Below are 17,410 nucleotides of genomic sequence, written 5' to 3' on the forward strand. Positions count from 1 at the left end.
GAAATGTAAGTTGCACAAAACTTGCGTTAACTTGTTCGCTGATCATTTCTGCTCCTGTCCAGCTTTCCTACGACGACAGTTGCCACACCAATATGTGGCCCACTTCTCCTTGCCATTGTGTATGATGGCGTACACAACATATCTTGCCTTCCCTTCCTGAGGTTAGTGCTTTCCACACACGCGCTGTAGCTGATACATCAGGCAGCTGGTCATAATAACACTTTTAATCAGTGAAAGACCTATGGAAGTACTTGCACGGTTGAAGAACTAAAACGTGTTGAATTGCTGACTGATTAAATGAGAATCTAACGTACTGAATGGGAAAGTGAGGTGAAGGACTTTAAAAAAAGTCACAATATTTCCTGCTTGAAATAGTACCGTAAACTGGCGACTTAAAACTTTTTATCACGATTGAAATACAGAAATCAGGGAGGGGCGATGTGTTATAAAGGGCTAACAGTATCAAATTTCTTATAAATGTTACACACGCTGAAAGGAGCATCACTTGAAGTACGTTAGTAAAGAGTGTACGTTGTTACACAGCTAGGGGAAGGGGAGAGGGGGGGGGGCTGGAGACCAAGAGCTCAGTACTAGCAAACAAACAAATTAATGCGGCGTCCAGCGTAGGTGTGGTTTGAATGTTCACATCTACTCTGCAGTTCAACCAGGTTAATCATTCCTGGGTCTGCATTCTCGCCATGAATAAGGTTCCTTGGCTCTGAAACAATGGGCATAGATCGAATGTCGACTTTGATCAAAAAAATCTCGAAACAGTACTTGGGCAATGATAAAACGTTACTTCACTTCGAATTCTTGATATGTATGCTTTTCTCTGAGCTTACGAAAACTCCACAAAACATTAATTTACAGGATGACTGAAAAGTCCGTTAACATTTGAAATTGCAGTAATTCGCGGAATTGCGTATGTAAGAAAGTAAAACTTGACACACGTGCCTGAAATGACAACGGACTTTATTGAAGCCGAAAACGAATGCTAAAGCCGGCCAACAGATAGAGCTGGACAGCAAGACCTCAGTGACACCGCACGAGGACAGTCAGCGTGATGGGTCAGAGGTTTGCTGATATGTTACGGAATCACGTCATCCTCCGCCTGGCTGATACAGACCTGCTGGAAGGTACCACTTTTATGCAGGAAGGCTCTCCACTCTGTTTTTGCTACACGTGTGAAAAATCTCTTGCGCACATCTTTTGGTGAGGATCGCTTGCTGAGCCGCCACTTCCTCCGTGTTTGGTCTCCCAGGTCCCCAGGCATCAACCTGTATGATTGTTGGTTGTGGAGTCGCAAATTTCCGCGATGGTCCATTCTCATTGGGGATTATAAAAGACAAAATCCAACAGAAATTTCTTACAGTACCTAGTGGTATGATGTACACTGCTATTCACGACATTGACTCTCGACTATAGTACTAAGGAACTGTTGATGAGTGACGCCCGACATGTTGACCGTTTGTTATACGAGTAAGGAATGTCTTCTTTACTAAAAATCAGTTGCTGTATTGATTATTCCCTTCGTATCACATGAAGCCCCAACTGTTGGTCGTTTCGTGAACTTTTTTCGTTTCAGTAAAACCCCATGTAATTTTAAGCTTGTGTGTCAAATTTTACCTCTCTACTGAAATTATTTCCTGACGTACTGATCTTGGAAACGTTATTGGATTTTTGGATCACCCTGTGTAATACTATTGCCCCTTGATCCGAACATCTTAAGAATTTCTTACGTTGCATTTTATGAGGTCTATCACCGTTTCTGTCCCATCCAAAGATTTGTATGGTGTGACAAATTATTTCTCCAGTCTTGAGGGTATCCAACTGTCAACAACTTCCAAATTTTTATAATACTTTCAGCCAAGTCAATATTAACATCTATGGCCCTGTGGAAAATTCGCCACTTGTTAGCAAAGATGCCAAACGAACATTCTACTACACGCCTTGCTCTAATCAGCCTATAATTAAACACTTTCCTCGAGAATGTGAGTGGTTATGGGACAAAGTAATTAGTGATATGTATGATTTCCTAAATTTCCTGTTTTAAGTATGATTCTCTTCGCGGTAACACAGTGATCCCTTGTGCTTTATTAGATCTATACTGAATTGTATTGTTCTGATTTCCACCACGCCTGTCATCTAAATACCTTATTTAGCAAAGTTTGCTATCCGCTTGAATGCACTCTTCATTCAGATGAGAGAAATAGATGGCTCTCGAAGGTGATTCGTGATAAGCACTTGGTTGTAAGTAAAAGCCATGTTAAATAAATTTAATTTTATTGAAGTTTAATATGATACAAGTCAGTAGCTCGAACAGTGTGTCCTGATTAAATATCTGACACGAGTTGAAAATGGCTTATCACATGAAGAAAAATGACTTTCTTTATACACGTTACATAGTAGAAGGAATTACATCATATTCACACTTTACATTATGCATACAATGAAAATAAAATGGAAGAAATTATTTTTTGTAGTTTTGACAGTCTTATCGGAGTTGTCACGAACGACTTCGAGGTACAGCCGAAGCCGTTCGCAAAGTAGACTAGTACAAAGGCAGGTCTCATCAGATTATTGCGAGAGTAAGCGGTTCCATGCTATAAAACTGGCGAGTAGGGCGTAGTTATTGCGAGAAGACGGTTCGGCTGTCGTTGAGCAAGTGGTGGTGGTGGGGCCCCCTAGTTGAGCGCGACGTCCCTCTCCAGGATGGACTGGTTGATGGGCTGGTACTCCTTCCCTGACCGCGGCCGCAGCATCGTCGTCGCCTGCCTTCCCAGCCTGCACACCAAAGGGGACAAGCGACACTGTAGTGGTAAATTAATAAACACCAAAGAAATAAAGATGACACTAACATGTAGCAGCAACACATGAATCACACCCGACTTAATAATCCCAATATACTACTGCTCTAAATCAAGTATACCCTCTTTAAAACAAATGCTTGATTATTTTATTTTGTGTTTCACACAGGGTGGTCCTAAACCGTATGTCAAAAACGTAAACGCAGGTGAAGTGGGCCGAATTAAGCAGATTTTGTATAGTAATGTGGGTGCGGTAATGACACATTGCAGCGCTAGCTTGTACAGCAGTATGAATCACAGAAAACTTAAAACGTGTGTAAAGACATATGACTTCAGAAATTTATTGATAGTATACAAGAAGTGCTCGGAAGAGAGACCACCAACAGCTCTACACGATTCACAGCGGCGGCGCATGGATCGGTGTACATTAGATAAGACGTCAGGCATGTCGATCACATGTTCAGCAGCAAAAAAATGGTTCAAATGGCTCTGAGCACTATGGGACTCAACTGCTGAGGTCATTAGTCCCCTAGAACTTAGAACTAGTTAAACCTAACTAACCTAAGGACATCACAAACATCCATGCCCGAGGCAGGATTCGAACCTGCGACCGTAGCGGTCTTGCGGTTCCAGACTGCAGCGCCTTTAACCGCACGGCCACTTCGGCCGGCTGTTCAGCAGCAACAGACACGAGGGAAGCTAGATCTTCTTCAGATGTGAAGGGACTCTAGGCTTTTCATATGACCCCATAAGAGAAAAAATCCACGCAGGTTAAATCGGGAGAACGCGGTGGCCAGGGAAATGCACCGCTGGCCGTAGACAGCATCCAGGTGATTCCTGACGTTTCGACTGAAGTGAGCTTGGGCTCCGTCGTGCTGGAACCACATTCGTCTGCGGGCAGCTAGAGGAACATCGCCCAGAAGTTCAGGTAAGACCTCCTGTAGGAAGATGTTGTAAGTGTGGCCAGTTACACGACTAGGTAGAACGTACGGTGCTACCAAGTTATCGTGCACAACGAATGGCCAAACATTAATGGGAACCCTTTCTTGGTACGCGTGTGCTGTCGCATCACGAGGGTTACCGTGATACCACAGGTGAGAATTACGGGTGTTCAACGTACCCGACTGCGCAAAGGTTGCCTCATCAGTAAATAAAACACCTGCATGGAAGTTTCCATTGGATGCAGTCTGCTATAGGTACCAACGGGCAAAGTTTAGATTTGGAAGATAATCGTCAGGGGTCATTGCTTGCTCTCGCTGTAAATAATACGGGTTCATGTAAAGTCCTCAAAACACTTTTGTGGCTCATACACAACGCATGCACTACAGCTTTCGAGCTTGTGGAAGGATTTTCCTCTACTGTGTTTAGTATTCTTTCTCCCACTCCAGCAGTCCTGCGACATCTTTCAATGCCAGTTCCACGCCTGGAACCTAAAACAATCCACTCGTGCGTAACTCCCGATGCAGACGCTCGAAAGTTCGGCGATCCGGCTGATTCCTATCCGTGAATCGTTCCCTGTACATCCTTTGAGCATCTAATCCATTTCCTTGTGCAGTCCCGTAGAGAAAATGAATGTCGGCCAGCTCTGCGTTACTGAAATGATGTATGCTGCTTGAGATCCGTGAAGGAAATGATGAATCCAGCTAGCGAAGCGCCTTCTTTCTGCGCAGTCATCAGCGCCCTCTATCGGCTCATGGCGGCATTATCGCAGACTCATTACCATACGGCTTCTGCATATTTCGCTTATCTGCCGTTACATTTTTGTCATATAGTTTAGGACCACCCTGTATAATAGTTGATACTGACTGAATACGATAAAATATAAGAGATAATAAATACTTATTTCAATAAGAGAAGCTAAGGCAACTGTTTATATAGTCCTGCTGGAGATCACGTCGTTGTTGATTTTGGTAAAAGTGGGCAACATTGTTAGCCGTCAAGGTCCGAAGATTAGTGTGCTTTAATCTTTTTCTTCTGAGGATACATTGACTGTATAATAAGAACATAAGCATCATAGTTAAATATAGCATGTAACAGGTAGAAAAGCACACATTTTTATATGTGATATATTGATATATACATACATCAATTTGTTTGTTTCTTTCTTTCTCCGCGTTGAACTGTCTACCCACTCACATAATTCACTACGTGATGTTTCCTGGGTGGTTTCCTGGTAACTGCACCGCTAAGTGTACTGCGACAGTCAGTATAAACTAACCGGTTAGAATCCATGCGTCCTGACCTGCTACCCAGGTGAAAACAAACATTAATAACTTCCTCCTGCCACACATAGTTGGAGGTACTAACCATCCTAAAAAGATACTAGTCCTAATAGCTATAATATTATTAGTCTGCAAATAAAGTAAATAGTAATGTAATGTTGTTTAGTACACATTCCTCAGTCGTCAATAGAAATATCCGCCATTACAGGCGTTACACCCTGCATATACAAATATAAAGCAGCAACAAAAAATCCCAATAATCTCCCTGATGAAGACTGTCCGCAATAGCACCTGAAACATTGGCAATTTTGTTACATGTGACACTGTCATACAACCTAAAGGAGTTCACCGAAATCCAAACGATATCGTTTACGATAATCCTGTACAATCGAAGGTATATCTGATTACAAAGCTCATACGTTATGATTCGCCATACACCAGGTTCTTTTCTGTAACGGCCCTATTAGAAATTACTATGTCGACAAAATGAACATGATGGCCGTCACATAGCTTGATGGCTTGATTATGTGTGTGTGTGTGTGTGTGTGTGTGTGTGTGTGTGTGTGTTTGTATTATGGTTCAGATTGTGATGCCTAAACTATAAATTATACGGAGGATAGTTTTCTTGAAATTTAAGCATTTCTAATGAACAAGTAATTAGTTTTGGGCCAGGTTAAATCTGAAGCAGGAAATCATCCTTTGATAATTATTGTGCCATCTGTACAAGATCGTTCTGCAGCAATAACTGGTTACGAAAGTAAAGATAGATTTCCTACATGAACACAACAAAATACTGAAACATATAAATACTCATCAAATCTCTACTATAACCCTAGTTCATTACTACAGAGAAATCAGACAGGTAAAAGCCCGGAGGTGGCCTCGGTTAGCATTAATGAATATATTTGGCCAGGTAATTTGCCTCCGGAGCCGAGGTTGATAACGCACGCTAAAGCACTGCTGCCTAACTCTTGTTCGACTCCTGCTGCTAGAATAATTTCTTGTCACGAGGTTTCGACACTTACGGTCAGGATAGATCTTCGCACAATGTTCAAAAAATTTTTCATCCATCCTGCTTGTTTACGTCTAAACGTATGGATATCGTATTATGATGGAAATCAGCATCTATTCCAAGAATATCGTCTATGTGGAAACCAACTAGGCCCCTTTGCACACGATACATTCTGTGCCACGAAATAGGGGTAACAAGGTGCAGTTGGTGTTTTTGGCTCATCAGATAGTTTTTGATTCAGTACCCTACTGAGGTATTGTAAAAAAGTAAATCGTTAACTAATATCTTAACGATTTGCTACTGGATGGAAATTTTATTGATTGGTACGGTGCAGGACGTTTCCTTTGATGGAGAATAACTTATGGACATCGAAGTAACATGTAGTTGAGTCCGAGAGGCCAGATACTACAACTATCTTTGTTCTATAAGTGGCGATCAAAATTCTTTCGTTTGACGTCGTTTCTGCAACACAGTGCGACCTCCGATGCTCGTATATAAGCAACGCAATGTAGACAAGGGATTAGTGTGGCATTCGTGTCTTTACAATGTGCTGCGGTAAATATAGAAACGTAACTATGGCAACAGTATTACCAAACATATCCAAACAATACCAACGTATTGTTAATTTTTTCTTGCTACCGAGGGATAAACAACGGTAGACATTCATTGGCGAATGAAGAATGTGTATGGGGAACCACAATTGTGGAAAACTATCGTTGCGGAATGGTGCGCCAAGTTCCGTGCTGGTTGCGACTCGACACAAGACGTAAAACGTTCCTAGAGCGCCCTGTTGCAGGAGACGAATCCTTGTGGGATCCACTCGAGTGCGAGCCCTGCAGTGCTAATATCTCCCCCTGCGATTATCACCCCTTCGGTCCCTTTAAAAGGCCCTGAAGGGTCGACGAGGATATGCAGCAGACACTTACACACTTCTTCCCGCAGAGGCACACAGTATTTTACAAAACGGGTATCTTCAACCAACTGCGTTGATGGAGTGATTGCCTCAATGCCCAAGGCGATTTTCGCTGATTGAAATACCGATTCTGGACCGTGTGTGGACAAATCGACAGTTGTGTTCACGGAATGTAAAAGTGTGGTATCCTCGAGCTACAGCATTGATGAGAAACTGACGTAACAGAGTGTGGTTGTGTGAAGGGAAACGAACAAATAGGGTTACTTGTAGGTAAATTAGAAGTCACGCATCAGTACAGTTGTTGGGCGACGAAAAGCAGCTCGTTGGTAAAATTATTTTCACGTGTAAGGGTTCGTACAGGACAGGTCGTACTATCATGGAGGTGTTAATGACCGCAACGTCGTCTGAATAGCGGTGGTGTAGGATAATTATTGCAAAATCTTAACTGTCAGGCTTCGTGAATCTCGCACCTACCACTTGGGGAACCTCCATGAACCGGCTTTCCAGAGGAAACTTTGAAAATTCTACAGCATCGTGTCTATCGGTTCTGTGTCGAGCTAGGACATAAGCATATATGCAATCCTTGCTTCCATACTCCTTTCATGAATGGAACTGGGAGAAACCTTAGTACTGATTTGCAGTGTGTAGATTGCCAGTAGCCTTGCCACACTGATGTTAAGCAATGTGGCCAAGCGGTTCTGGGCACTACAGTCTGGAACCGCACGACCGCTACGGTCGCAGGTTCGAATCCTGCCTCGGGCATGGATGTGTGTGATGTCCTTAGGTTAGTGAGGTTTAAGTAGTTCTAAGTTCTAGGGGACTGATGACCACTGCAGTTGAGTCCCATAGTGTTCAGAGCCATTTGAACCATTTTGTTAAGCAATGTCGGGCTTGGATGGGTGACTGTCAGGATCCGCTCAGCGCTGTGGGCAAGCGGCATGCACTCAGCCCTTGTGAAGCCAAGGGTGCAGCTACTTGACTGAGTGGTGGCGGGTCTGATCATGAAAACTGACAATGGCCAAGAGAGCGATGTGCTGTCAACATGCTCATCCATTTTTGCATCCAGTAACATCTATCTTCTGAGGATGATATGGCGGTAGGACGGTACCGTTGGAACTTTCGAGGACAAGTTTAGATTTAGATGTAAACATCTCTGCTCCTCCTAGTCTCTGCATTCTTCGCTGCCAGCGCTAGTAGGTGGAAGGTGGTGAGCCCAGTACTCGGGCCTCAGTTCAGCCCCAGGGAGGAACCTCGGTACTCATTTGATAGCAGTCTGGCTGGAGCTGGAGCCATCCTGAAGAGAGTCGAACGAGTAATAATCCCAACTACTATCTGGGATTAGACTCCCTCGGCTGGAGTCTTAGCACTGTACCCACTAGACCAACACGGCCACGGTCGTCAGATGCTGAATGATACAATAAAGTACTTGACACTTTCTCTGGTTGGTGAGAATAATTTTGATGATTTCGTGTCTGTTCTACTGACCTGAAATTGTGCGGTATTGTGACGAAGAAGGACTGTATCGTTGACACATGTATGCCCTTCTTTAGCGTCCGTCAGTGATTTTCATTCCCTGCGGAGCCCGAGAATCGATTCAGAGGACAGATCAGAGATACTTGAACTTCATACTCAAGTAATAGCTTGCTCCCCACGAATAGCGCCATCGAAACCGCAGGGTGGAGCAGCCCGTGAGACTGATTGTAAACACTACGGCCCATGCTTGCCAGACACACTCTCGCTAGAAACTGAAGCCTTCACTAGGTGCCATTTATCAGTAGAGTTTTGACCTTACCTGTATTACGTTTCTGATTCGGATAGCTGCCTGGTCAGTGTGTACACGTTTAAGACGAATTTGCTACGCACTATATTTTGTTTGTCACTAGCTGTTCACCTCGTGAACACCACTTTAATTGACCTCAGGAGCCGGATGTTCGTTCCTCCTGTATCCGCATTCCTCCAATGTTAGTGATCATAAGCTACATAGAGTAGGATATAATTGGAAATGCCATGTGGTTAGGGCCTCCCGCCGGGTAGACCGTTCGCCTGATGCAAATCTTTCAAGATGACGCCACTACGGCGACTTGCGTGTCGATGGGGATGAAATGATGATGAGAAGGACAACACAACACCCAGTCTCTGAGCGGAGAAAATCTCTGACTCAGCCTGGAATCGAGCCCGGACCTTTAGGAATGACATTCCGTCGCGCTGACTACTCAGCTACCAGAGGCGGACGTAGAGTAGGATAAAACGGCTTCAGTACAATAACGCATGTTAAATCAGTACAATTTTTCTCGAGAAGTGACAGTACGTAATCAATGGGAAGTGAGTTAATAGCTTTCCCAGAACCTACGGACCACGTAAATCGTATTCTTTGCTCCGTTCTGTAATTTCGTTAACTGCCAGCAAATGTGTCAACAAATGGGCCAGTTTCACCTGTGCTTTTCTAGAAAGTGAAAGGAACAAGCTGGCCAGTCTCGTATAATTAACTGAACTTCCCTGTTCAGAGATATTAGAAAGTCAAACAGAGGACTTAAAACTTTCATAATTGGCGCAGATTTCGCATCTCGACAACTTCAAAGAACTTTTGATTCACAGGTGGTAATCTTTCTCCTTAAAGGCGCGGCGTGTGCATCATTATGAAGGAGTAGCGACCTGTGGGAAAATAGTAGTGGTATATTGAGAATGTCCATGCCCTCTGAAGACGGATTTTGTAGGCATTTTCTCGCACAAGGCACAAGACACGTAGCCATATTGTTTAGTGAATAGATAAATTTCTTGACATAAACAGTGTCCACTATCCACACTGTGTTGTGATGGGAAATGCCTCTTTAAACAAAAGAAGCAGTATGAACCTTGTAGCACATACCCACGAACCCATGGACCCAAATTGTCAACAAGGCACTGTGCAAGCTGGTGGTGGCTCCACAGTGGTGTGGACTGTGTTTACATGAGAATGGATTCGGTTCTCTGATCCAACGGAATAGATAATAGACGAAATGGTTACGTTCGGCTACTTGGAGACCATTTGCAGCCATTCATGGAAATTAGGTTCCCAAACAACGATGGAATTTTTATGGATGCCAATGCGTCATGTCACAGGTCTACAATAGTTACAGACTGGTTAAGGAACATTCTGGTCTGTTGAAGTGAACGATTTAGCCATCCCGATCGCCCAACATGAATCCTATCGACTATTTATAGATTATAATCTAGGGCCAGTTTGTCCACAAAATCCTGCACCGGCAACACTTCTGCAATTGTGGAACGCTATAGAGGCAGCATCGGTCAATACTTCTGCAGGAGACTTCCAAAGACTTTTGAGTCCACACCTTCTCAAGCTGCTGCAATACGCCAGATGAAAGACGGTCCGACGTGATATTAGAATTTATTCCGTCACTTACGTCACATCAGTGTAGCTGAAACAAAAATTAAAATAGCCAGTGTTTCTATTGGTAAACTACATAGGGTTATGCGGCTCTAAAGAAAAGCTTTCAATCACAGCGTAGTGCCAGTTTATAGTTATACAAGACCACCTATGTTTTCAGGTAGTCTTCAGTATGGAAACCTTTCCCTCATTGTGGCTTGCTCAGCATTTTTGCTTCGGAACTACGTAAGGACTTAAGAAGGCAAGTTACACGTGTCGTCCCATACGAAGACCATGGCATATCGTCAGACGAGAGAGCATGTTCTGTGTTTGCTGCAGACACAGTTTTGCTGTGATGCAGGTAAAAGGTGCACCACAGTGTGACAGCGAAGCGGCGCGGGAAGCGGAAACGTACTCCATAGTTAAAGTACTAAGGACAGTTATACTCTTGTGAGCAAAACACCTAAATTGCAGACCGAGTAAGCGTGAAATTCTGGCGCTGTACAAGGTGTACTAGAAGGAATGGTCAGGATTGAAGTACATGACAAGAACGATCATTCGAAGCAAAACAAGTCCAGCAACCATGAGCTGTAATGTGCATAGCTTAAGAGCTATGAGAATTTGTACTGTAGAAGAGATGCGTTTCACAGCAGTGACGATGTAAAAGTGTTCAAAGCTGTTGAGGTATGGACTTCAGAGACTATGTTCACTAGATAGTTTATTTTACTTTATTTACACCTCATGTTCCGCAGGAAGAAATTGATTAGCAAATCTCCAAGATCATGGAACGCGTCAGTACATGAAATTACAACACGAAAGTAATAACAGATAAAAATAAAATGCTTATGAATCCGAAAGAAGTCAAGCCATATGTTTAAGTAATCGCAATCAACAATACAACAAGAATCAGCTTAATTTTTCAAGGAACTCCTCGACACAACAGGAGTGGCTCATGAGGAAACTCTTCAGTTTCGATTTGAAAGCACGTGGATAACTGCTAAGATTTTTTAATTCCAGTGGTAGCAGTTTTATATAACAACTGTGCTATAGGGTCCAGAAATACGTTTAGGAATTTTAGAGATGTTCTCAAAATCGATCAAATGGCTCTGAGCACTATGGGACTTAACTTCTGAGTTCATCAGTCCCCTAGAACTTAGAACTACTTAAACCTAACCAACCTAAGGACATCACACACACACATGCCCGAGGCAGGATTCGAACCTGCGACCGTAGCAGTCGTGCGGAGATGTTCTCACTTCTGCCAATGACAGACCTGATCTTTTCGACAAGGACTTGTATTTCACACCAGCCTAGTGCCTTTCGACATTTAAATAAGGTTTTGTGCTTGGAAATGGCCTAAGGCAGAAATCTGGGTCGTATAACAATAAAATAAAAATTATTGTAGTGAAGCAGCGGCAGCATCATTCAAACAACTTGCAACTGAAATCAATAACGCATGTAGTATTTTGGAGGTGGCCTTTACCAAGTGTTGACGGTATACTACAGAGTTGAACGGTTTTTAGAAATCTGCTAATTGACATCACAATCTGCATTTAGGATATTGTGTGTGTGTGTGTGTGTGTGTGTGTGTGTGTGTGTGTGTGTGTGTGTGTGTGTGAGTGAGAGAGAGAGAGAGAGAGAGAGAGAAAGCAATCGGCATGCGAGTTGTGTTTCCTTACATGATACAGATGTATAGGTAGAATTTGTTTTTGCAAGGGTGGTAGTCAAGACAAAGCAACAGTGGATATAATATTTCTGTTGCCACCGATGACGCTGCTACATTTCTTCCGAGCAGTTAGCGAAGTGTCCGAAATTATACTGGCGGCTTTGTTGTATTACTGTGACCGGATGCTACATTAACGATGGGTTTTGAACGCATGAAAATTATCTCTCACCTTCAGGCAAAATTCGTCACAAATTTCTTGCGTTTTAATTACTTGTGGGTTGTGTTCCCGAGGCAACGCCAGTGAAGTATACCAGCAGCAGTTGGAGATGCTTGAAACTTACTCCCAGACAATAGGGCACACTTGAACAATTCCCGTTAATGCGGCCCATGGGTTCGACTAATGTATGTGTTGCATCACTGACTCTCGGACAAGCACCCTACTAGTTACTCCATGCTAGTAAGCCAAGTTGCTCTACGCCAACTTCCTTACCTAATGGAGTCCGTGACGTCGGAAGAGCTGTGCGAGGACAAGGAGAGCGTCTCGATGTAGTCGGACATGTCTGAGGTGCCGCTGCTGGTCGAGCGGGAGTCTGGGTACGGCACCACGATGGCGCTGTCTCCACCGGGGCTCTGGAAACCTGCAACACGCGACACATACCAGTCGTGAAAAGTGAGCTGGTGAACCAAGAATCTACACAAAGGAATAGACAGGGTGGTCAAAATGACAGTGGCGCAGAAAATATGTCGTCCACCTTAACTTAGGCACCTCAGATCACATCATCCACATCCGGGACAGATAATGTAAATTTTGTTGCCTGTCTTAAGGTGAACAACATATTTTCCGTGTCTGTCTTCTTGCTCACACTGTACAACAGAAATTCATTCATCGTTATACTAAACTAAAAAAGTGAAATTTCTTCAGTACTCTCTCTCCCACATTTTAGAAAGCAATGGTTCATAACACACTCGTTACACAAAACTAAATAAGTAAAATATTTAGCTTCTTCTTGTCAAGTTCTTCATTACTCTCTTTTCCATATTTTAGAAAGCCATGGTTCATAACACACTTGTACAGCGCCTCATTCTTGATGTATTTCGCGTTAGTAGCGATAACCAGAGGTACCATGACAGCCTTGTGCTTTTCTCCTATGACTTTTAACGTGTCAGTACTTCCTGGAACAAAATTTAACTCTAGTGCCTCTGCAGTGATACCAACCGGTACTCTAAAAATGGACTACGTTATTAGCATCTGCACTTCTTATAGTAAATCTGTTAAGCGAGAAATACATAGTGTTTGGTACGCGATTGATACGTTTCTTTATATTATCGTACACAAATCTTATTAATTCACACTTAAAAACACTACAGAACAAAGTTCTAGCACATAAAACCTGAACGAGCCGTGTCGGCGTTACCCGATAAGTGTGATGGCGGATCACTAATCTCAATCTACATGCTGTCTACAACTACATACCAGAGCATCCGAAAGTTCTTACGAAGTGGTTTTCACCAGAGCAATTACAACTCTGAAAAACGATCTGTAGCCCAATCCAAAACCAGATGCGCGAGTTTCAACAGTGTCTTGCTGTTATTACGCCAACAGTCTTTACTCGTCGAACTATATTTCATTGGAGCTTCCGGCCCCTGCTTGTTGAGGCTTTCTGGCCTACAGATGGAGTGATTGGATGAGCCGCCGGCAGCTACGACTATGTTGGATTGCTGGTCCCGCGACCTCTTTGACTCGATAACGTCGACATCTTCCGTGGCAGAATTGATGTCGTTGCCCGTGCGATATACAAAACTATGCCTTTTCCTATTTCTGTCTGAATTTACAGTAATAACCAACGACAGTCACTTCCTATGAAAATTTTGAACTGATTCGGTTGATGTCATCCGGATAGTAACCTGGTCGAATACTTCAGAAAATTTCCAAATGTTGTGGAAAAATCACACAGAGCTCATTCGTATAAGACACACATTTGGTGGCCGTCTATTTGGTCAAATACTTCAGAAAATTTTCAAATATTGTGGAAAAATCACACAGAGCTCATTCGTACAAGACACACATTTGGTGGCCGTCTATTGGCCGTAACTGTGGTGCACAAAAGTTGAATGCCCTCCAGTTCATAAGTGCGTAATTTTCTCCGAGTGCATCCTGTATCCATTTGTCTTCAGTCTTTGTTTTTTTTCGTTTAGGAGTAGATCTTATGAACTGTTGTGCTTTCCGCGTCAGGAATGGGAGAGTTATATATTTTACGTCACCTTTCTGCAAGTTCCTCTGCTGTATACCGTCTTCGATTACATGAGGCCATCATCTTTTTGTAAGACCTCTTCCTCAGCGACATTCTGGATACACCTTCATTATATTTTTGGACGATTGAGATTCCTTTGACACGCCGAAAATTGTCCATATCCGGGGCTTTTCCTATTTTTTCGGCCCTACTTTTAGTGACTGAATAATATGCGCCGTATTTTGAGAATGGTTCAACCACTGCCTCATATCTCTATACTTTTGCGTTCTTTCTTGTTTCACACATCTGTTACAGATACTCTGAAATGAAAAGTTGGCACGGGAGAGGAATTTGTGGCGTACCACACCAAACCAGTAAGAAGACCGAAAAGAGACAGAGAGAGAGAGAGAGAGAGAGAGAAAGTTGAAGACAGAGCAAGTGCTTACGATGATCTCGTATGATCCGTCCGATACAGCTGTCATCACACATCATGTGATGCCTCTCGCTCTCTGTGAGTATATATATCAAATCATACCCGCTTCCATCTTTTCATTTTAAATAATCTGGACGTGTTCATCCCTAAAATTTTCTATATTCCAAATCCTTGAACATCAAGCACTGTGCCCCATTTTCCATGTCCTATGCAATATGTAACATTAATTTCCATTCCTAGCAAGTTATCCGTACCATCAGTGCAGATTCTCAACAGAAGGTGATGATACATATCTTCGTCCTATAGCCTACACCTGATGTTGTAACATTTAAAATATATCCCGTCATTTAAAATTTATCGTCAATACATTACAATGTCAACCAATTCAAAAAAAGCTCCTTTATCATGATTTTTAACTCCTTACGTAATTTTTCTATTGTGTAGGAAAGCTAAATTGATGCAGTGACGTCATTTTCCTCAATCGTTCCTTCTATATACACGGTTAACACGAATTGAAGAAGAGCATCTTATCATTGAATCTATATTTTATGGATGATAACATGGCCTGTGGCAATAGCTTAGAATCAACACATTCCAACAGTAGCATGAGCTTGTCCACAAAACTAGATGCATAGCATAGTGTGAGAAACAAAATCTGTTGGATGTTTTCGATTGATATTAATCAACCCCAAATCGAATGGCTATATCAACCATTTTCCTCCTAACCACTGTGTCACTGCGCTCACTGTTCTCATATGATTCTGAGCCTCTTTACGTTTCTGGAAGCAGTACTTCAATATTTCACACTAGAGTCAGTCGACTGAGTCTGCCATAGATTCACATATTGACACACTGAAAATAGCTGCTCGATATTAAGGGAAAATTTGTGAGTAGATTTCGACGCACATCGATGAGGATAGTGCCTCGTCGTATGTGTCTGATGCAGTAATTATGTTCAAATGGTTCAAATGGCTCTGAGCACCATGGGACTCAACTGCTGAGGTCATTAGTCCCCTAGAACTAAGAACTAGTTAAACCTAACTAACCGAAGGACATCAAAAACATCCATGCCCGAGGCAGGATTCGAACCTGCGAGCGTAGCGGTCTTGCGGTTCCAGACTGCAGCGCCTTTAACCGCACGGCCACTTCGGCCGGCAGTGATGTTGTATATGCGTTCAGTCTTCTGTTGTTAAGCAATATAATTTAAGTTCTTATCATTGAACTAATAAAATATTTGAACATCCTCCTCCGTTAGTCCTACATCCGATCACTATTAGACACTACCGGGGTGACTCTGTCACGTGTCAAGTAGAGGGATAATGTCCAAATTCTCCAGCTAGAATTTGAAAGGTTACAGTGTTACCCGATGCAGAATTATTCGATAGGTCGGTTGCATATTTTACATCACAAGCGCTGCAGGCGCACATGATGTACAGTAAACTGTAAAATTGAAACTCACCTGGCCACATATGCCACACTTATTAAATTCCCTAGCTATTACGCAGTGGTCGAATGAATTGCTTGGAGCAACTCAACGTTTTGTCCCCATTTTCGGAGCACACTCTAATACCAGTTATTATTGAGCCAGGGAGTGCGTGAATAGTACCTTCACACGAGTTACGATTCCCTTGAATCTGTCCTCGAAACAAAGACGTACAGTAGCTGCAAATAAAACAACACACATCCTACTTAAAGGCAATCTGGAGAGAAATCCCACCTTAAAGTTAGACGTTGTTTCCATTTGAAGAGATACATATATATATTTTTGTGTCATTCAATTCAAAATTCAAATCTCTTACCTCATATTACGAAAAATAGAGAACTACAAAGTTATGCAAAAGATTGTGATACTATTCACAAACGAATACCGGCTACGAATATCGGCGTTTAAAGCATATTACGGTTCCATTATGACAGCCATGGTCAGAATAGCCACAAATGTATGGTGCTTTAAATGTCGTAATTAATATCGCATCCAGAAATAAATATTGCTCTGGCTGATGGGTGTTTTTAGTAGAACACCTGTTGAAGCACTCGTGGTCTTGTTAGGAATTTTCCCCATAGACACCAATGTGAGACATGTAGGAGCTTGTCGGTGGTTGCGCAGAGGTAATATTAAAACGGTACAATAGTGTATGCGCCAGTACATCACTGAATGGAAAATTAAAGGAATGCGTGGCGAATGGGTCGGTGGCTGTGACGTGGGATGTTCGGCACTGCGATTCCACAGGATTTTCCCGAGCATTCGTGACTGACTGCAACTATATTATATAGACCCCTCCAGAGTGATAAAACATCTTTGAACGAGGCAAAGCCCAAATCCTGTGTATTAACGCAGAAGTAACAGGATTAGGACACGGACGAGCAGTTGTGGACTGGTAGCCACATCTGAACAAACTATGTTTGAATGTGATCAGTATACGGGATTTAGATCTGCTAGTGCTCGTGGCACAGTCCGTAAGAAAAGTGGCAGGTGACTGATATTCAAGGGAGTAATATACCCAATGTTAACTAGATGAATATCAACATAAAACAGTTCTCGAGCAAGAAAATGAAGTGTGTAGCAGTCAAAATAGACTGTCAAGTTCTAACGACCGCTGGAATATAGAAGTATCACTAAGAGTTATGATAAGATCAACAGCAAGATGAGGCCTTTCAAGAGTCTACAAAAGATCTCTTACAAAAGAACTTGTACTGGACGGCAGTTTTGTATGACTGAGGGGATCGTTTCTGACTTCCACGTTTTTTGGAACATTTCAGGA

General features: G+C 42.7%; 1 protein-coding gene across 1 annotated transcript in view; it reads right to left on the minus strand.

Annotated features, from left to right (window-relative positions):
• Positions 1 to 2,349: 2,349 nt before the first annotated feature.
• LOC126455814 (uncharacterized) overlaps positions 2,350 to 17,410 on the minus strand; it is a 394,337-nt gene continuing 379,276 nt past the window's right edge. Inside the window, exons 15-16 of the mRNA XM_050091575.1 lie at positions 12,475 to 12,622; positions 2,350 to 2,784 (exon numbers count right to left, since the gene is read on the minus strand). Of these exons, the coding sequence (XP_049947532.1) occupies positions 2,685 to 2,784; positions 12,475 to 12,622 (248 nt within the window). The 3' untranslated portion in view covers positions 2,350 to 2,684. The remainder of the gene's footprint in view (positions 2,785 to 12,474; positions 12,623 to 17,410) is intronic.

The sequence above is a fragment of the Schistocerca serialis genome, chromosome 2, assembly GCF_023864345.2.
Source record: "Schistocerca serialis cubense isolate TAMUIC-IGC-003099 chromosome 2, iqSchSeri2.2, whole genome shotgun sequence".
Lineage (NCBI taxonomy): Eukaryota > Metazoa > Arthropoda > Insecta > Orthoptera > Acrididae > Schistocerca > Schistocerca serialis.